The sequence below is a fragment of the Chrysochloris asiatica genome, unplaced genomic scaffold (assembly GCF_000296735.1).
Source record: "Chrysochloris asiatica unplaced genomic scaffold, ChrAsi1.0 scaffold00479, whole genome shotgun sequence".
In the NCBI taxonomy this organism is placed as follows: domain Eukaryota; kingdom Metazoa; phylum Chordata; class Mammalia; order Afrosoricida; family Chrysochloridae; genus Chrysochloris; species Chrysochloris asiatica.
In genome coordinates, this window is record NW_006408997.1 from 370349 (window position 1) to 392269 (window position 21921).

At 38.3% G+C, this 21921-nt stretch overlaps 1 protein-coding gene across 1 annotated transcript in view; it reads left to right on the forward strand.

The window, feature by feature from the left end:
- UGGT1 (UDP-glucose glycoprotein glucosyltransferase 1) overlaps window positions 1-21921 on the forward strand; it is a 311128-nt gene that overhangs the window by 238538 nt on the left and 50669 nt on the right. The window contains exons 27-30 of the mRNA XM_006877319.1: window positions 8507-8609; window positions 9749-9828; window positions 11690-11879; window positions 21700-21858. Of these exons, the coding sequence (XP_006877381.1) occupies window positions 8507-8609; window positions 9749-9828; window positions 11690-11879; window positions 21700-21858 (532 nt within the window). The remainder of the gene's footprint in view (window positions 1-8506; window positions 8610-9748; window positions 9829-11689; window positions 11880-21699; window positions 21859-21921) is intronic.

A 21921-nucleotide genomic window follows, 5' to 3' on the forward strand; every position in this document is an offset into this window, starting at 1 on the left:
AAAAAAAAAAAAAAAATCTTTAGCCTAATATGAGCTCTCTTTCCCTCCCTACAGCCCTCTCCTTCTCTTTCCTGTGTTAAAAAACAGAACAAAAAGCAAACAAGAAAAGTTTAAGGCCTGCTTGGCCTGAGTAGCTGTTGGCCATTTGATTTTAAGTGGACACTGTCTTTTTTAATTTCGAGGAGATCTCTGTACATGCGCAGTAGAACCCTCTGATAGTGGGGCTGAGGTATCCACTAGCTCAGGCACCCCTATAGTTACTAGAGTGGAGGTATGTAGACAGCAAGGGACCAATGAAAAGATACCAAAAAAAAAAAAAAAATGTCCACAGCTCTATCTCTGCGGCTCTGTCAGGCGTCCATGGCTGCTCTGATCCTTTCCCTGGTTGGCCCCACACAAAATGACAGCTCCTGGAGCAGCTGAGTGTCCTGAACCAGGAAGCAGTGGATTTCTTGCTTCTGCCACAAACTAACCAGCTGTAATTCTTCCAACCTTCTAAATATTCCTTTATATGTGGTTCAGAGTACTGGGACCATCCCCTGAGCCTTCTTGGTCCTGTATTCTGTGTTGTTCCCAGCAGTGCTCATCACTGCACTTCCGCCTGATCCGCCATCTTATTTTCTCCTGTCTAGATTCCTTTTATGATTTAAAAAAGAGTCAATTAATTCTTCTTAGACCCTTCTTTCTAAGAATTAAAAATTGGCACAATATAATTATCAAGAGCTAACTTCAGAAACTTGTAGCAGTTTTTGGTTACATGAGTGAGCTTCAGAAAGGTTGTGGAAAAGTGGAATTAAAAGATAATGGAATTTTTCCTAAAACTTTTGAAGCTCTCTCATATACAATTGAATGTACCTCCCCTCCTTAATATTGCGCTCCCCATCACCTGAACTAATGTGTCTGCCCTCTATCCAGTGAATTACTCTCCCCTCCTTCCTTCCCCTGGTAACCATCCAAGAATGTTTATTTTATAATGGAAGCTTTTTCTTAAGTGCTTATAATAATGATCTCATACAATATTTGTCCTTTGTAACTGACTAATTTCACTCACCATAATTTCATTCATCCATGTTATGAGGTATTTTTCAGATTGTTATTCTTCAATGTTGCATAGAGGTGTATGTAACAAAGTTTGTTTATCCATTGTTCCCTTGATGGGCCACTTGGCTGTCTCCATCTGTTTGTTATTGTGATGTATATTGGTGTGCATGTATCTACTTGTGTCCTATCTCTTATATCTTATATCTTCTGGATCTGTACTAAGTAGAGGAATTGCTGGTTCATAAGGTATTTCTATTTCTAATTTTCTGAGGAAGCACCATACTATTTTGCAAAGTGGTTAAACCATTTTACACTCACACTAGCAATGTAGGAGGGTCCCAGTCTTTCCACATCCTCACAAACATTTGTTGTTTTTGTGAAATTTGTTGTTAAATGCTGATGTGAGATGACATCTTTTGATTTTGATTTGCATCTTTCTAATGGCTAATGATTGTGAACCTTTTTTCATATGGTTGCTGGCTGCCTGAATGTGTTCCTTGGTGGAGTGTCTATTCATGTCCTATACTCAATTGTGAATTGACTTGTTTATCTTTTTCTTGTTAGAAGTATTGTGGTTTTCTAAAATTTTAGATGTCCCTTGTCTATTGTATTGTTGCAAAAAAAATTTTCCCAGTCTATGGGCCCCCTTCTTACTCTTTTGGTGAAATCGTTTGTAAACATAAGTATCTAATTTTTAGGAAGTCCCAGTCATGTATTTTTCCTTCTATTATTGTGGTTTTGCAATGTTTGATAATGTACTTATGCCTGTATTAGAGCCCCTAATTTTGTCCCTATTTTTTTTTTTAATGTTTTATTGTGAATTATGTGATAGTTTACATGGGAGAACACCAGCTTTACGTTCATCCTATCATATGTCATTTCATTGCCATGGTTACAATCCCCTCCATGCATCATCAACCAACCAAACGGTATACACTACAAGCGTGCCCCCCAGTCATCAACACACAGCCCCTTTCCCTCTCTGGATCTAAAGTTCCCAGCTGCTCCATCTCTCCACATCATTGTCTCTGCCTCCATCTCTGGCGTCACTGCTTCTCTGGGTCAAGTCCCACTCTCCACTCTTCTCCCTTTATGGTCCCAGGGACCTCCGCTCCTAGATTGCAAAGTTAATCACTCCCCTCCTTGCTACAAAATGTCTACTGTTACATTTCCAACCTCACAATAAGTCCTGGTAACAATTATTCACTATTGTATCACAAGAGACCTATCTGCATTTCCTTTCATCAGCCCCGCCTAGACAGATTGGATATTACTCAGTGGAGATTCTGCCTTCCTCCATGCCCTCTGGATTTAGGTTCCCTCTTGAAAGCCTGTAAGCCAGTCACTTCTTGCCTTTGTAGCCCCCCAATTTTGGGTGGCCAGTGTCCTAGTTGCCCATCCCTGTCTACTCTGTGTACGGAGGGGTGAGAATGATCCTTGCTGTAAAGATTTCTTCCCTCTTGTGAGTTACTGCATCCATAGGCATAGGTCAAGTTCATCAAATTGTATCAGATTACTCTTCTTGTTTCTTCTAATAGAGCTCTGATCATCCAGTCATTGAAGCCAGGTCAAGTGGGTACTATCTGCAAGTGTGGGTGTTCTTATCATCTGGATAATTCGCTTTCCACTCGAGTTCTCTGTGGCTATGTCACTGAATCTGGGCCCATGAGTCCCCAGGTTTGCCACACTGCTGGCCAACCAAGTCTCCACCCAGGTTCACAGGAGTCTATTGAACATTGTAGGACTTACCTCTCAGCTTCATTGCTGTTTTTCCCTCACTTCCCCTTATTGGTGAGAAACGTCACCAATCATAGCGTGTATTCCCATTAGGTCTTAGTCTTGGAAGGAGGTATGCTCTGAGGGGACCCAACCACTTGCCTTGATGTCTCCTGGGTGAGCAACTTGCTTGTTTTTGTTCTAAGGTTTACATTTAGATCTTTAATTCATGTTGAATTTTTTTTTTTAATATGGTGTGAGATAATGTTCTTATTTCCTTCTTCTGCAAATGAATTTCCAGTTTTGCTAGGGACCATTTAATGTGTTTTGACCTTTTGTAAAAATCAGTTGACTGTATGGAAATGGATTTACTTCTGGGGTCTCAGTTCTGTTCCATTGATCTATGTATCTTTTGTTTTATCAGTACCAGACTGTTTTGACCACTGTGGCTATGTGGCAAATTTTGAGATCAGAGAGTTAGAGGCCTCCCACTTTGTTCTTCTCAAGCAGTGCTTTACTTATCCAAGGTCTGTTTCTTTTCTATATAAAGTTCACAATCATTTTTCCCATCTCTTTAAAGAATGTTGTTGGTATCTGGATTGGGGTTGTGTTATGTCTGTAGATTCTACCTTCCTCCATGCCCTCTGTTATGTGTTATGTCTGCTTTGGGTAGTATTGACATTTTCACAATGTTAAGTCTTCCTGTCCATAAGCATGATATATATCCTTCTATTTTTGTAAGTCCCTTTTGTTTGTTGTAGTAATGTTTTGTAGTTTTCTTTATATAGATCTTTTGTTTGTCTGATTAGATTTATTTCTAAATATTTCATCTTGGGTGGTTGTTGTAAGTGGCATTGTTTTCCTAATTTCCTTTTCAGAGCTGTCTTTATTAGTACAGTAGAATCCAACTAATTTTTGTTTATTGATCTTGTACATTGCCACTTTGCTCACTCTTCCAGTGAGTTCCAGTAATTTTTTTTTCCTGAGTTTTTGAGATTTTCTATGTATAGAATCACATCATCTGCAAATAGAGAGAGTTTTACTTCTTCTTTGCCAATTTGAATGCCTTCAATGTCCCTTTCTTGCTTGATAGCTCTGGCTAAGACTTCCAACAAAGTGTTGAATTGGAGTGGTGATAAAGGGTACCCTGGTCTGGTTCCTAATTGCAAAGGGAATACCTTCAGATTCTCTCTTTTGAGAATGATGTTGGCTGTTGATTTTGTATATATGCTTTTAATTATGTTGAGGAATTACCCTTCAGTTCCTACTTTGTTGAGTGTTTCTTATCAGGAATGGATGTTGGATTTTGTCACATACCTTTTCTGCATCAATATAAATGATCATGTGATTCTTTTCCTTTTTAATTTATATGGTGGGTTACGTTAATTTTGACCTATCTAATATTGACCTATCTTTGCATGCCTGGTATGAATCCCACTTGGTCATGATGTATTATTTTTTTGTTTGTAGTTAAACTAAATTACTGGAATTTTGTGGAGTATTTTTACATCTATGTTCATGAGGGATATTGGTCTATAATTTTCTTTATTAGTGATGTTGTTGCTTTGTTTTTGTATGAGGGTTATATGTGCTTCATATAATGTAGTGGTGGCTTTTCATCCTTTTTTATGTTTTTGAGTAATCTAATTAAAATTATTGTCCATTCTTCTCTGAATGTTTGGTAAAATTAATAAGTAAAGTAATCTGGACCAGCATTATTTTTTGTTGAGAGTTTTTTAATGATCTGATCAATTTCTTCTATTGTTTTAGATCTGTTCAAGTTTTCTACTTTACTCTGTGTTAGTTTAACTAGGTTATGTTTTTCTAAAAATCTTTGCATTTTTTGTAGATTTAAAAATTTATTGGAGTATAAGTTTTCATAGTATTTTGTTATTCTATTTTTTTCCCATTGGTTCTGTTATGACATCAGCCATATAATTTCTTGTGCATGTTATTTCCATCTTTTCTTTTTTGTTTGTTAGATTTATTAGTGGTTTATCAATTTTATTAATCTTTTCAAAGAACTAGCTTCTTGTCTTATTTATTCTTTATATTGCTTTTCTCTTTTTCTAATGCATTTATTTCTGCTCTAATATTTATTTCTTTTCTTCCGGTGACTGTAGGCTTACTTTGCTGGTCTTTTTCTAATTGTTGGAGATGTAGTGTTAATATGTTGATTTTGATGGGTGCATTTTTGCTTTAAATTGCCCTCTCAGCACTGCTTTTGCTGTGTCCCAAAGGTTTGGTATGCTGTGTTTTCATTCTCATTTGTTTCTAAGAGTCTCAAAATACATAAACTCTCATAAACCATATAAAAATGAGAACTTATTTTTATATGGTTTATGAAAGTTTAATTTATGTATTTTGAGACTCTGTCATTGGGAGCATAGATATTTACTATGGTTATGTCCTCTTATTTTGTTGACCCTTTAATCATGAGATAATGTCTAATCATGAGATAATGTCCTTCCTTGTTTCTTATGCTAGTTTTTGCCTTAAAGTCTATTATATCAGAGGTGAATATTGCCCCTTAGGCTCGTTTTTGTTTGCCATTAGCTTGATAAATTTTTTTCCATCCCTGAATTGGTTTTTTTTTTAAGTTTGTGAATTATTTGATAGTTTACATGGGAGAACACTAGTTTTACATTCATCCTATCGTGTATTGTTTCATTGCCATGATTACAATCCTAGCCATGCATTAACAACCAAAGGGTGTCCTTTAATTTTTAATGTTTGTGTTTGAGTGTAAGATGTATCACTTGTAGGTAGCATGTTGAAGGATCCTATTATTCATTATGCTTTCTGTCTCTTCAGTGGTAAATTTAGTCTATTAATGTTCCATGTATTTGTCAATAGATATGAATTGATTGCAGTCATTCACTGTGGGGTTTCTTTGGGCTTCATTCAGATATGTTAGGGAAATTGTCTTTCAATAGATCTTCAATATCTTCTCTGTGGTTTTCTTTGTTTCTTCCTTTTCTGTAATTCCAATCACCCATAGGGTATTCCTTTTCATGAGTCTTAAGCTTTCTTTAGATTTTTAAATTATGTTTTCTGATTGTTCTGTATCTTACTAGTACTGAGAGATTTATCTTAAAACAAACTAATTCTGCCTTCCATTGATCCAATTCTACTTCTTAGACCTTTTAGAGTATTGTATGTGTCTGATATCTTAGTATTGATATTCTGGATTTCTGTTTGCAGGTTTTCTATTGTTTCCAATGCTATATCTATTTTGTTTGATTTTTCCTGTAGTGGTTTTTTAATTCTGCCTTGTTTTTCTTTACTTTTCTGTGAAATGTTTGGATGTACATCTCTCTATATCATATTCCTGAATTGTTTTTCAGGTAGCTCCAGTGCTCTTCTTTTTCAAAAGCATTTTCTAGCTCTTCCATTTTGTTGTTTGAGCTACTCTGTCTTGTTTCTTCATAGGAACAGAAATTCTCTGTAGGTTTCTAGGCATTATTTTTAAGTGCTATTGAGTCAGTTCCAGTTCTTACTGACCAGATACATGTAGAGTTTTCAAGGAGCTGCTGGTGAGTTTGCACTGCCCACCTTGCAGTTTAAACTGACCTGGTTGTCAGTCCTTATCCTACAGCACCACACCAGGACTCCTTCTAGGTATTGTGATGCTGTCGGGGACTGGCTTCTACATAGTTGTGTTATTCACGAGTGTTTGGTTCACGAGGAGGGGATATCTGGCGGCGATAGGGATAGCAAAAGAATACACAGAAAGACAAAAAGAGAGAGACAAAGAGACACCCCGAAACCAGGGTGGATGCATCACTGGTGGGCAGACTTGGGACTACAGGCATCGTGGCCTCTGCAGGCAGCAACTCACTGCCCTGCAAACTGTACTGCATGCCCTCCAACCTGTAATGCACACCTGGGCCGGCCTGCGCCTCTGTTTTATTTAGGGGAGGAGTTTTACACGAAGCTGGGAGGGACTAAGACAAGGTACAGCTAGCATACGTAATTCTCCCGACATTCAGGCAACTCTACATCGTACTTCGTTGGTTCGAATCCCAGGCCCACAAGTTGGTTTCTCAGGCTCAATTGACATATCTATAGCCCCTGAGCTCAGCTGGGGGAAGGTGAGAGGGAAGGTCAAAAGGCTTGGGAGGAGTCCCGCTGTTTTGGCTTCCTGAGCCAGGTTTTCAGGAACTTTGGCTGAATGGCCTGCACCTGGGACAGGTTTAGGGAGGATGTCCTTTTGTCTATAGAACAAAGAACCGGGAAGTAGCTAAGCTATTTTTAGTTAATCCTTTGGAGAAAGGTTTAATTTTGAAACCTTTACAGTCTCGGCTTTAGGAAAATATTACATTTATCTGTGGATATTAAGGGTTCATGTTTGGAATTAATAAAACATAACTGAACACTAAGATTAAAAACAATTTGTTATGACTGCCCATTGGCCAGAATCTCTTCCTTAGAGCCTGTGGTCTGCATTGTCTGCAGCACTCGGGCCCAGTGGGCCTCGAACTTCTGACCAGCTTTACACGGTCTGCAACATGATGCTGTATTTGTATTAAGTTGATGAATGTATGTTGATGAATTCCTAGGCACTCACCAATTCTCTCCAGGTGGGTGTGATCAGGAAATGAGCTTCTCTTTTGATTGTTCATACAGTTCAATTCAGAGTTGATTTAGCCAGTGTTGGTTGTAGTCACTGCTTTGGTATATAGCAGCTGGTATTGATGCCTGCCTAGTTGGTGGCAGTAGAGGGTACAGCTTTGGCTTTGCTGTGTGGCCACAGTTGCTGTCTTCAGTCCTGTGATACAAAAAGAATGAAAACAAACAAACCAAACAGCCCAGACAGCAAAAATGAAAATCAGTGGCTCTCTCTGCCACTAAGCAGTATGTTTTGTCACCTACTGGCTTCTTGCCTTCACAGCCACCTGAAAAAGTTCAAAATGGCCATGCTTTGTTTGACAGTCTCACGTAGATTTCCTGCCTTCTTTCCTTCCTTTTCCCCCGCCCCCCATTCTCTTTTTAATCCACCCCGCACGTCTGTTTAACCCCACACCTAATGAGAGTCAATCTATGGCTATCCAAGGTCAACTTTGCAGATTTGGATCAGAGCTTGCCCCAGTGTGGCTCACAGTCTCCAAGTGGCTCCAACCACTTTGAAAGTGGGAGATTCCATGGTGTTGTGTGCTGGTTGGAAAATAAAGGGAAAAAATAAAATAAAATCATACCTTTGTGTATGCTAGCCTCTGGTAGGTTTCTGCAACATGAATTTATTTTCTCATCTCTAAAGCTATTCACAAACTGTCAAGATGGCTGCAGTGACTGTCGATGCTCATCAGTCACCTCCTTGCCTGCTGCCGTGTCTGTTCAACTCTATTTCCCATTAAGCATTTGCTCCACTTTTCTGCCCTTTCCTCTTAAGCTTATCATTCCAGGACTGTCCTTTGTATCTGTTGTGTCTGATTTTCTGTATCCATGCTGTGGAGAGCTTACACAGCCTTTCTGTCTAGACTGCCATTTCTCTCTTTCTTCCTTTTTATGCAATTTAAAACTACTTTCCTCTCTTCACACAGATCTTTCCACCAAATATTAGTGGGTCGTAGACATTGGGTAAACTTCATGGATTGATATGATTACATAGTTGATCACTAATGTCAATTGTGCTAGATCTAAAGCTTTTGAAATGTTAAGAATCCTAATAGCTGAGTTAGATCAAAGAAAACAAGTTTTTTTCCTACTTCCTCCACATATTACTGTGTTATCTTTCTTATCTCCATAGTGCCATCAAACTGAGACCAAAGGAAGGGGAGACATATTTTGATGTTGTTGCCATCATTGACCCTGTCACCAGAGAAGCACAGAGACTGGCCCCATTGCTCTTGGTAGGGACAAACTCTAGTCACATTTATCTGAATTATCTGAACATGCACTATAATTTTGAGAGCTGTCATGACCTCTTAGTTCCCTTTGTTGTTGTTGCTGTTGTTAACTGCCGTCAAATCGGTTACTCCCCATAATGACCCTCTAGAGGGTTTCCAAGGAGCGGCTGGTGAGCTTGAACCACCAACCTTGTGGTCCAAACCGATTTTGCAGTCTAGCGCATTAACCCACAGTACCACACCAGGACTCCCTTAGTTCCCTTAGTTAATGGAAAACTGCTACAGGATATCTTAAGAATAGCAAATGTCTTTATAAAGACTGCTAATAACTTTGAAAACAACCTCATAATCTTAGAAAGAATGGTACAAGTTTGATTGGTTCCCTCATTCTCATCCCTCATGCTCGTGTAATTAACAAAGAAAGTTAGAGCAAAATATCACTGAATTAAAGTGGCTTGTATAATTTTAATTTGCAGTTACAAAGAGATAAAAGAAAAAAAAAATCTACTTTTTAATTTTTCTTTTTTTATACATCTCATAGATTTTTGTTGTTACTGTAGCGTGGCTTTTAGATATGAGGGAGCTTCAAAAAGTTAGTGGAAAATGGAATTAAAAGATAATGAAATTGTCTCCACAAACTTTTTGAAATCTCTTTTTATATATGAGATACTGTAAATTTAACTACATTTTAAAAATTAACTACACTTTTAAAAGCTGTGTCCAAGATACAGCTGCTTCAACATGTCTTTTTTTAGTTTAATGCTTTCATTATTTCATTTTTTACAAGGTAACGTTTTAGTGAAGCATAATCAATTAACCTTTGTTTTTGATGTGTGTATGTATGTTATTCTCTACTATATAAGCCACATGAATAGTCCTTTAGGTTTTCCTTGTGAAGATATCCATTACTTTCTATGTTGCTTTTCTATAACTGTGCTTTATTATATGTAAAAAAGCAGTGATCTGCAGTAGCCCACTTCGTAATTTCTTGGCTAAATCATCTGTGTGTGTGATTTAGATTCTGTACTAAAGGTGAAATTTCAATAAAATTTTCCAGTGCAGATTTGATGGCATTTATGCTTACGGCAAATGTTTACTTTTTCTATAATTTTTTTTGTTGTTGTTATCTGGTTTGCTTTTAGGTTATGACTCAACTGATAAACATGAATTTAAGAATATTTATGAACTGCCAATCTAAACTTTCTGACATGCCTTTAAAAAGGTAAAACAGCAACTGCAAAAATAATACTGAATCTTAGTCTTATATTGAATGTTAAAGGATAAAACGGGTTTCCAGGTAGACATCATGTGTGAAAGATCATTTGCTGAATGTTTAATGTTTCCAAATTCCTGCTTTAAACCACAAGTGTGAATAGCTTAGTGTGGACATGAGAAAATTGCGGGGGCACCAACTTGCTCTAATTGTACTGTGCTTTTTTTTTTTTGTTTTTTCATCAGAATTTTGTAGCTCTCTAATTCTAAAACATTTGGATAAATGCAGCTATTAACTTGATATATTTAAAATCTGCTTATGGTTCTTTTTCAAGATGGGATATGTGTGTGTGTTGTTTAAGTTATATGTATGTTGTTAAGTGGGTTCCAACTCATAGCAACTCTGCATAGGGTTTCCAAGGAGAGCAGCTGGTGGGTTTGAACTGATAGTCTTATGGTTCACAGTCCAGTGCTAATCCACAGTGCTACCCCAGAAGTCTGTATATGAGGGTGAGTCCAAAATTATATGCACTCTGACTGTAGAATTTATTTTAATCAACTTTAAAAAAAAGAAAAATACAGCATTTTTTGCCATAATCTCCTTACTTTTCAATATACTTTGTTAATCTGTCAACAAGCATTTGTATTCCCTTAATAAAAAAATGTTTTAGGCTGAGTTGCAAGCCAGGAATGTACCTCTGTCTTCACTGCATCAGAGGTAAGTCTTGAAGAGTTGCTTTTAGGGACCCAAACAGGTGAAAATATGATAGAACAAGATCAGGACTATAGGGAGGATGCTTGAACACCTCAGTGTCAACTGTGAGGACGTGCATTGTCATGCAAGATCATAATGTCCTTGGATAGACAAGATCATAATGTCCTTGGATAGAAGCCCTTTGTGTTGAATCCAAAGTTTAGGCTTCATCTCTTCAGTGAGCATTTAAAAGACTCTTTTACCTTTTGAGTGTCAGTCCAAATTTTCTTTGCAGATGTCCAAACACTTCTGTTTATGTTCTTCCGTGAGTTCTTTCAGTACACGTCTTGCACAAACTTTTCAAAACCCAACTCTGTCATAGATGATTTCATAGGCAGAGCGATGGCTGATTTGCCACATAATCCATTGTCACTCATCTATTTGACAGAATCGTTTCACATGCACACTCAGTGTTGTCATCAGCTGTGGGTGTGGACACGCATTTTAATATAACCAGAGTGCAGATAATTTTTAACTCAACCTCATGTGTGTGTGTTTCTATGTATATATTAATATAATATGTTTTATTTATCTATCTTCGTATTTATATATCAAAAGAAGCTTGCTGAGACTCATTTGCATGTACATTTGAAGTATGCTGTCATGAGTTTTAGCACAATCATTTTTACATAAAAAGCAATTAATAATAATGTAATATATGTTGACTTTATATAAAATTTATAACTTTATCAAAGATAAATTTCTAGATTGAAACATGTTTTGAAGTGACCAAGGATTTGTCAGTTGTCATGTATCTGAGATATGTTTACATAATATTGCTTAAGTGTTTTAAAGGTTAGTGTGAGAACCCAGCCACTATACAAATGTTTTTTTAGTGATAAAATGAATTTTTCTTTGTGAAGGGAAATTCTTAGGATCATGACAATGGTGACGTTTCTCTCAGTCATATTCCTCCTTTCCTCTCTTTCATCGGCAACAATTGGCTAGCAACTTAATTAGATAGGCCAAGGATGGTTATAGAAATACTTTTCTTAAGCTGAAAGGAAAGCCCTCTAAATCTAGTTTAAACCAGTTGTTTTACCATATAAATGCTTTTAAACTGAAGGACTATGGTACCATAGAAAAAAATTAACACCTTATTTTTTTTTAATTTCAGCTTTTACCGTTATGTCCTAGAGCCAGAGATATCTTTCACTTCAGACAATAGCTTTGCTAAGGGTCCAATAGCAAAATTTTTGGATATGCCACAGTCTCCTCTGTTCACTCTAAATTTGAATACACCTGAAAGTTGGATGGTAGAATCTGTCAGAACACCATATGATCTTGATAATATTTATTTAGAAGAGGTAAGAGTGTCATTGCTTTCAAATGTTTAATAAATGTATAAAGCCTTTTTAAGATGTATTGGTGGACAAATGTCAGGTTGTATCTGACTGAACAGAATGAATCACAATTGTCTAAGACCACAATATTCAAGTATATAAAAAAATCAGCTTTATTAAAATATAATTCACATACCATAAAATTTGAAGCATATAATCAAATGTTTTTTACTATACTCAGGGTTGTTCAACCATCAACACTATTCAATTTTTAAAAATTTTCATTACCCCGCCAAAAAAAAAAAAATAATCTGTACCCAGTAACAGTGACTCCCCATATCCTTATTGTAACAGTGACTCCCCATATCCTTATGTCTGTGCTAATAAGGAGGCCTGCTGGAGCTGTGGGTTAGGCATTAGGTTGCTAACCACAAGGTCGGTAATTCAAACCCTCCAACCACTTTAAGAAAGATAGAGGAGGCTGTTTGCTACCATAAAGATTTATAGACTAGGAAATCCTATGAAGGAGTACCACTCCATCTTACAGAGTTGCATATAGTCAGTCTACTTGATGGCAGTGAATTTTGCCTGGTGACAACTACAGATATATACTGTCTACTCTATGAACTTGCGTATTCTTCTTTCAAGAAATATTTTCAAATCTTTTGCCTATTTCTAATTAGGTTATTTGCCTTTTGCAAAAGAAAATTAAAACACCAAACTATATCTCAATGGCATACTCTACTTATCATCTAGGTTCAGTAATTCACTGCAATGACCATACAAAACTCAGACACCATACTGAAAGTTATGGGTTTATTAGGGAAGTTAACGGGTTGCAATTCAGGGTCAGAAATCATCAGGACACAATCCAGTAAGGATAACCTATCCTCAGCGGTGTCCACAAGCAAGCATTTCTTTGCCCAACCATTGTTAAAAAACTTTTCAAGGCCGTTGACAAATTCCCACAGGACGCATTACTCCACCATAGCCTCAGCTTTAATTGTTCTATGGGCTGGGAAACCCACACTTTTGAGTTGTGCTCTGACTTTTGGTTCTGCTGCTGCTGTTCTGTCACTCTTCCAGTATCACACCTTTCTGTCCCTACACTGAAGAGGTTTAAAGGTTAAAGGATGCGCTCCTCTCCTGGCTCTTTCTTCTTTGATGATAGTGAGATTCTTGTCCCCTCTCCTACTTCTGAGATGAGTATTTAAATCCAGTTTAGACTTCCAAGTTTTTATAATATGATTAACTCTGTTACTACTCACAACTGAATCATATAATTCTAACAGCCTCTTCTCTGTCTTTCTCTTCCTCAGATCTATCAGGGCAAAAGCCTTGCTTGGTGGGAGGTACAAGGACTATGTATTGAACGAACCCCATGAAGTAATTCATTGTATCGCATCTTTTTGTTGTTGCATTGCATGAATTCTTTATATATTCTGGATGTTATTGTTGTGTGTTGTTGAGTCGATTGCAACTCGTAGTGACCCTGTACAGGGTTTCCAAGAAGTGTGTATTTGGACTTCTGATCTTGTGGTTACCAGTCCAGTGTTTATCCTACAGGGTCCATATTCTGGATTGTTGTTAAGTACCATCCAGTCAGTTCTGACTCACATAGACCCCCATATAAGGTTTCCAAGGAGCAGCTGCTGGATTTGAACTACCAACCTTACAGTTAACATTACATTACTTGTCTTACAGTGGCACAGCAGGACTTCCATATTCTGTATGTTGTTGTTAAGAGCCATCGAGTTGGTTCTGACTCATAGGTACTCTGTATAGGGTTTCCAAGAAACAGCTCATGATTTTGAACCATTGATCTTGTAGTTCAAATTGACCTTGTGGTCCAGTGCTTATCTTACAGAGCCACATCAGGACTCCATATTCTGGATAGAGTTCCCTTATTTGGTGTGGTGGTGATGGTATGCTATCAAGTCTATTTTGACTCATAACGACTCTGTATAGGGTTTCCAAGGCAGTAAAGCTTTATGAGAGTAGAAAACCTCATTTTTCTCCTATGGAGTGACTGGTAGATTCAAACTGCTGACCTTGTGGTTAGCAGCCCAGTGTGTGACCACTACATTACCAGTGTTTGCAAATGTTTTCTCTGATTCTGTGAGTGTCTCTTCCCTTTTTGAATAAAATCCTTAAGTTTTTACTTTTGTTGACTTTTAACTTATAATTTGATTGCTTTTGGTATTATAAATAAGAAACCATTAGGGGTTTTTTTCTTCATTTTCATAATCTTTTCTTTTGTAAACTTTTTAATGTGAATTGAGCCAGTTGTTACAGAGAAGATCTTAAGTTTTACATTCAATAAACCATACACTTTGGTTCATATCAATGATTGCTATTCCTTCTATGCAACACTTCCTGTTGTTCTTATTTCCATTCCACCACCTTCTCATCCCTTTTTGTCCTTTTGATCTTGTATGATTGACCTTTGCATGTTGAGCATACCTTACTAATGTTGTTGCCGCCCCTATATACTTACCTGTTGTTGTTGTTAAGTGCCTTGGAGTCTGTCCTGACACACAGTGACTCTGTATAGGGTTTCCAGGGAGTAGCTGGTAAGCTTGAACTGCCAACCTTGCAATTCAGACCTACTTTTTGGTCCAGTGCATTATCCTGCAGCACCATACCAGGTCTCCTACAGACCAGGACTTAGCCTACTACTTGGCTGGATATTGAGCCCAGAGAATGAGTTCCTCTCCAGACCTAATGGGTTGTCAAAGGGCTATAGTCTCAGGATTCTCCAGTCACTGTTCTAACCAGTAAGCCAGTGTTTTTTGCTTTTGAATTTTGAATTTTATTCCACACTTTCTGCCACTCTATTTGGGACCTTTTAATGTGATCCTCTTCATAGTCATTGGTAGGTGGTAGCTGAACACCTTCTAGTTCTTCTGGTCTCAGAAACTTGACGACTGATGTTTACATGTGCCGTTAGTCTATTGGATTAATTGATTCTTAGCATCTTCAATTCTTATCACTCTTAATAGACTAACAATACCTGCACCTTAAATGGCTGCGCATGAGCTTTTTTTTTTTTTTTAAATATGAAAGACTCTATTTCTAGTTACAGCTTTTTTTTTTTCTTTATAAAGACTTTTATTGTGCACTGAGTGATAGTTTACATGGGAGAACATCAGTTTTGCACTCATCCTATTGTATATTCATTCTATTGTATCATTGCAAAGACTACAGTCCCCTCCATGCATCACTATTCAACAGTATTTGCTTCTATTCCCTCTGTTGTTTTGGGTTTTGATGTACACAGAAACACTCAAGAATAAAAAATCATTTAAACAATCTGAGGGCACGTTCTGCAAGCCTGCCTCCTGGTCGCCTGACTGCCAGCACACAGCCTTTCTCTTTCCATGAGTCTTTAGTACTCAGCTGCTCTATCTCTTGAGGTCATCATCTCTGCTTCCATTCCTGGTGTTGCTGCTTTTCTGGATAGGGTCCCACATTCCATTAGTGCTCTTCTCCTTTGATGATCCTAGGGTCGTCTGTTCCTGAACTGTAAGATTAACTACTCCCCCCTTTATGTTACAAAACTTCTACCTTTACAGTTGTGGCAATCCCAATTAGTCATGGTAACAATTACTCACTATTGAATTATAAGAATTTTATACCCATCTCCGTTCACCAGATTAGACAAAATTAAAACTATTCATTGGGGATTCTACCTTCACCCGCACTCTTAAACTCCATCTTGAAATCTTGTCTCTATTAGCCCTGTGTACAGAAGGGATAGGATTGATCCTTGATATAAAGACTCTTTCCCTTTCAGTTGGTGTCTTGAGCTACTACATCCATAAGTATAGGTTGTTGTTGTTGTCAGGTGCCATCGAGTCGGAACCGACTCATAGCGACCCCATGTACAGCAGAACGAAACAATGTCCGATCCTGGGCCAACCTCACCACCGCTGCCACACTTGAGTCCATGAATGATGCCACCTGTCCAATCCATCTTGTTAGAGATCTTCCTCTTTTTCTCTGATCCTCCACCTTACCCAGCATGACATCCTTGTCAAGGACTTCATTCTTCTTGGATCAACTATCAACACTCGTGGAAGCAGCAGTCAAGAGATCAGACAACGTATTGCACTGGGCAAATCTGCTGCACAGGAACTTTTAAAGTGTTGAAGAACAGAGATGTCAGCTTGAGGACTAAGTATAGGTTAAGTTCATCAAATTGTAGCAATTTGCAGTTGTTTCCTATATCAAATTTCTTTATCTTCCTCTATTTGAGTTCTGATCTCAAGCCATTGAAACTAGGTCAAATGGGTACTATCTACAAGTTTGGGTGTTCGTGTGCATCTCCCCTCACTTCATATCAGCTGGACGCTTCACTCTTGGCTCTGGCCCTATGTGGCTATGTCCTTGTCCATGGACTTAAGAGTCCTCAGGTCTCACCACACTTAGGACCAACTAGCCCTTCCTCTTCTCTCTCTCATCTCCAGGTCGACAGGCGTCTACGGAACATGGTTGAACTAGCCTATATCTCCATTGTTGCTTTTCCCCCTCTGCCACTCATCAGTAGCCAGCAAGCTTACATGCCTGCTTGTGTGTTCCCTTTGAGTTTCAGTCTTGGAGGGGGGTTTGTCTTGAAGGGACTTGATTGCCTTGATGGCGCTCGCCAGTGAACAACTTGTTTGTTCTTACAGTAGCCAGTCAGACTGCTGCTTTTGTTTTCGATTTTTTTCCTCTGGTCTTTCTTTCAAGAAGTGTCTTCTGTTCCTCTAGCCGCTCCAGGTTGGTATCTATGACCTTTCAAGTTGGAATGTTCCACCTCAGACGGTCCTGGATGGGGCTCAGCATTCCACCTAAGGCCCTATTACACTACAAATGCTCCGAAAGAAGCCTGTTTCACTGGGCAAGTTCTAGAACCCCTTTTAGGTATTCCAACCAGTGATAGGCTAAAGACAGACTTACAAGTTTTCTGTAATCACATTTCCCGATATTCCTTTCTATCCCACTCAAGTGTCTATTTTACAATAGTAAGGAAGGGAAACCAATATTCATAGACAGTCAAGCATCTTAACATTATTTCTCTTGATATACCCATTCAGACTATGCCTTGATTCCTATATCACAGAGCCCTGTTGTTCCAAGGTTGAGCATACATAACCATTTACCTCTATCCCATTTAACCCATGCAAATCTACCTAAGTGTTGATCTGTCTACTTTATTTTTCCATTCCCTTACTGCTTCTTGTGTATTGCCCTCTCCAACACCTGAACTATGCTGTATCTATCCCCTAACCTATTCTCTACTGTCCCTCCATCCCACCCCTCATAGCCAACAAAGAATTTTTTTTTCTTTTAGTATGGATATCTTTTCATATCCTTCATATTTTTTATGTTTCCATGTTCTTCTTGGATTTTCAGTTTCTTGGTTTATTGTGAAGTATTTTCTTTGAGATTACCCTATATTCTATTAACTTTTTCCTCCATTTTAAACGGTCTATTTTACCCTGCAAACTACGTGACCTCCTCATTACCTGGATCTCTGTTCCTATATGTTTACCTTATTTCACATTGTAATTGTTTTGATTATAGACTGACCTCCTAGATCCTCTTAATTCATTATTGTAGCTCTATTCTGGACTCTTCCATTTGTTGATTGAGTTCTTGGTGGTGTTTCCATACATGTCAAGATCTGGTTGCTTTCTGTTCTTGTTGGTTCTCAGTCCAAAGAACTCCCTTTAGGATATTTTGAATCATTGGGTTGGCTTTGTCAAAGTCCCTTAGCTTGTGTTTGTCCTGGAATGTTTTTATTACACAGCTGTATTTGACTGACAGTTTTGCTGGGTAGATGATTCTTGTTTGGTAGGTTTTTTTCTTCAGAACTTTATATATGTCTCCCTGTTGCCTTCTTACCTGAATGGTTTCTGCTGAAAGATCCAAGCTTAATCTGATTTGCTTGCTTTTGTAAGTAACACTTCTCTTTTCCCTAGCTGCTTTCAGGATTCTCTCCTTATCTTTGATTTTGAAGAACTTGATGATGATGTCTTGATGATTTTCTTTTAGGGTCTATCCCTCCTCGGGTTCTTTAAACTTCTTGAATGCTTATCTTTTCGTTTTTCAGGATGTTAGGGAAATTTTCTTCCAGAAGCTCTTCAGCTATCTCCTCTGTGGTCTTGTGTAATTCTTCCTGTTCTGGAATGCCAGTAATTCTCAAGTTATTCCTCTTAATGTTGTTCCACATGAATCTTAGACTTTCTTCAGTTTTCTTTATCCTTTTCGCTATTTGCTTTTCTGTCTTAGCGTATTGAGAGATTTATCTTCCAGCTTGATGGTTCTGCCTTCCATCTCTTCAATTCTACTCCTTTGCCCTTTCAGTGTAGTGTCCATTTCTGATATTTTTTTATTAATTGTTTGGACCTCTTTCTGCAAGTTTTGAATTGTTTCAAGTGCTTTTTCTATCTTATTTTATTGTTCCTGTGGAACTTTAATGACTTCTTCTTTATTTTTCTCAACCCCTTTGTGGAACATTTAGATACACCTCAATATAATTATCTTGAAGTCCTTCTCAGACAGTTCCAAAACCTGCCTTCCTTCCAGTGAGAAATCTAGGTCTGCCTCCAGCTCATTTATTTTAGTTACTCTTTCTTGTTCTGGACATGTGCCAAAATCTTTGACTGTCTCTTAGGCATCTTCATTAATTAGATGTGTTTTCAATAATTAGAAAAGTATATGTTGATATATTATTAAGCTTTCTGATTGCCTCCAGGTCAGTGTCATCTGGAGATGGGCTTCCCTTTTCACTTTTCTTATTACTCAACTCAGAGTAACTATAGCAGTTGTTGGCTGTCTATCGGGCATATAGCACCTGGTCTTGGCTCTTTCCTGGATGGTGGGATTTTATAGGGTATGATTATAGCTTGGCTATAAGACCACAATTGCCATCTCTTCTTGGGTAACATAGGGTGAGAAAGACCCCCCTCCAAGGTAAAAGAGGAGCCAGTAAAACAAAAATAAATAAAACCACAACAGCAAAAAAAAAACAAAAAACAGATTGGATAGTACAGTCTATAATCGGGAAAAAAAAAAGTGCAATATGATTATGACAGTAAAGCCGGCCGGAGGCGTTCTGGGAGATGGGTCCATTTTAAACAGTTCCTGCTGTTGACCTCTCCCACTTCTTAGATTCTGCACCCTGTGGTCTTTGCTGAGCAAATCCCTGCGCATGTGTAGTATAACCTCCCGGGGGTGGGGATGGGGAGTCCACTTGCTCAGGCACCCTATCTAGTCACCAGAATGGCATTGCACAGAGAGTGAGAGACCAGTGAACAGTAAAAAATGTTCACACCTTTGTTTCTGACAAATGGTCAGACCTCTCCAGTGGGTGCGCTCCTCTGATCCTGTTCCTACTTCTTCAAGCCCAAGATGGCACCCGATTGCAGCTGCAGATCAGAAAATGCCACTTTTCTTGCTTCTGCTACAAATTTCACTAGCAGTAAGCCTTCTAAATATTCCTTTATATGTAGTTCAGAATTCTAGGACTGTCTCCTGAACCTGCTTCCTCCCGGTATGTGGTTGAACATTTAATTAACTCATCCCTACTGTGATGACTGTAACTGCAACTGCCTTGGCAGGGCCAAACCAAATGACTTTGTGGGTCTTATATGGCCTGCAGGCTGGACATTCCCACATTTCCCAACTTTATGACCTTGGGCAAGCTACTTATCCCAACCCAGCCTCAGTTTTTTCTTCTGTTATTACTTTGCAGTGTTGTAATTATGGTAAACAAAAATCTGCAATACAATAGTTAAATGGAAGCTATTAGTATTATTTTTAACATGGTTCTTATTACAGTATACTATTTTTTTAACTTAAATTGAAAAATGATACTGTTTTCTGTGCCTGTATTAAATAGTTGTCACCCACATTTTATGTTATTCTTGTAAGACTTGCAAGTCTTAGAGGCAGTGGATGCATCTTATATATTGCTTCTTTCAGTAGATATGTCTGTTGCTTAACTCATTGGTAAACCCCATTCTTCCATGTTTATAAGCTTTACAACATTCTTGAGTTAGTTTAGTAACAGGTATTATAAAATGATACACTAACTTAGGAATTTTCATGTGACTTAATTTTAATCAACTTTATTGAGGTATAATTTGCATCTTTAATTAGTCATTTTAAGTGCAAATTTAGTTGAGTCTTGACATATTTATATAGCCATGTAAGTACCACCAAAATCAAGATACATAATATTTCCTTCATCCCATAAGTTTTCTTGTATCCCATCTTGTGCCAGTCTCCTGTTCCAATCCAGTCTCCTGTTCCTATCCATAGGCCCCAAACAATCAACTGAATTGCTCTGTTACTATAATGCTTTATCTTTTCCACAGTACATATAAGTGGAATCATATATCTGACTGCTTTTGCTCAGTGTAATCTTTTAAAATCAGCTTTATTGAGGTCTAATATATACACATAGGAGTCCTGGTGTGGTGCTGTGGGCTAATGTGTTAGACTGCAAAGTCATTTGAACTGCAAGGTTGGTGGTTCGAGCTCACCAGCTGCCAGCTGCTCCTTGGGAACGTTATACAGGGTCTCTATGGGTTGGAATCAACTCACGGCAATTAACAATAGCTATATCTGGTAGCGTAGTGGTTACGAATCGGGCTGCGAACCTTAAGGTCAGCGGTTCGAAACTACCAGCCGCTCCGCGGGAGAAAGATGAGGCTTTCTACTCCCGTAAAGATTTACACCCTCGGAAACCCTGTACAGGGTCGCTATGGGTCGGACCCGACTCGACGGCACTTAACAACAACAACAACAATATATATATATATATACTGCCAGAGGTAGAATTATTGCTGTTGTTGTTAAGTGCCGTAGAGTCGGTTCTGACCCATAGCGACACTGAACAGGATTTCCAAGGCTGTAAATCTTAACGGGAGTAGAAAGTCTCATCTTTTACCCACAGAGCAGCTGGTAGTTTCAAACTGCTGACCTTGCAGTTCACAGCCCGATTCATAACCACTATACTACCAGAGCTCCTGGTGTGGCACTGTGGTTTAATGAGCCAGACTGCAAAGCCATTTGAACTGCAAGGTTGGTGGTTCAAGCTCACCAGCTGCTCCTTGGAAACCCTTATAAATACAGGGTCGCTATGGGTCAGAACCGACTCGATGGCACTTAACAACAACAACAACATATATACATATACATATATACAGTAAAATTTGCCAATTTTGTATTTTCAGATCTTTTGAGTTTTTGTAATTGTATGTTGTTGTTATGTGCATGGAGTTGGTTCTGACTCATAGCGACCCTGTACAGGGTTTTCCGAGGCTGTAAATCTTTACAGGAGCAGAAAGCCTCATCTTTCTCCTGTGGAACAGCTGGTAGTTTTGAACTGCTGACCTTGAGGTTCTCAGCCCAATTCGTAACCACTACGCATCCAGAACCAATTGAGTAATTGAGTAACTACTACATGAATCAAGATACAGAGCATTTCCATCACCCCAAATATTTATCTTGCCCTGTTTTCCTCTACCCCTATCCTTTGTCCCAGGCAATAAATGATGTGGTTTAGTTTTGCCTTTTCTAAAATTTCTTATAAATGTAACAATGTAAGCCTTTGTGTCTGGCATTTTTCCCTTGTTGTTGACATCAAGTCGGTTCCCTGTATAGCATTTCCAAGGAGCAGCTGGTAAGTTTGAACTGCTGACCTTGTAGTTTACAGTCTAATGCTGATCCTGCAGTGCCACATCAGGCTTTTTCAGTTATAGACAATGCATTTACTATTCATTCACGCTGTTGCATTTATCAGTAATTTGTTTCTTTTTATTACTGAGGTGATTAAATTTTGATATTACAGGTAGACAGCATAGTGACTGCGGAGTATGAGCTGGAATACCTGTTACTAGAAGGTCATTGCTATGACATCACCACAGGTCAACCCCCAAGAGGACTGCAGTTTACCCTAGGAACTTCAGCTAAACCAGTCATTGTTGATACCATTGTTATGGCTAATCTGGTAAACAATTAGCAAATCATGTTAATGTTACAGTCATGTTAATTTGGGTAGTACAATTTATGA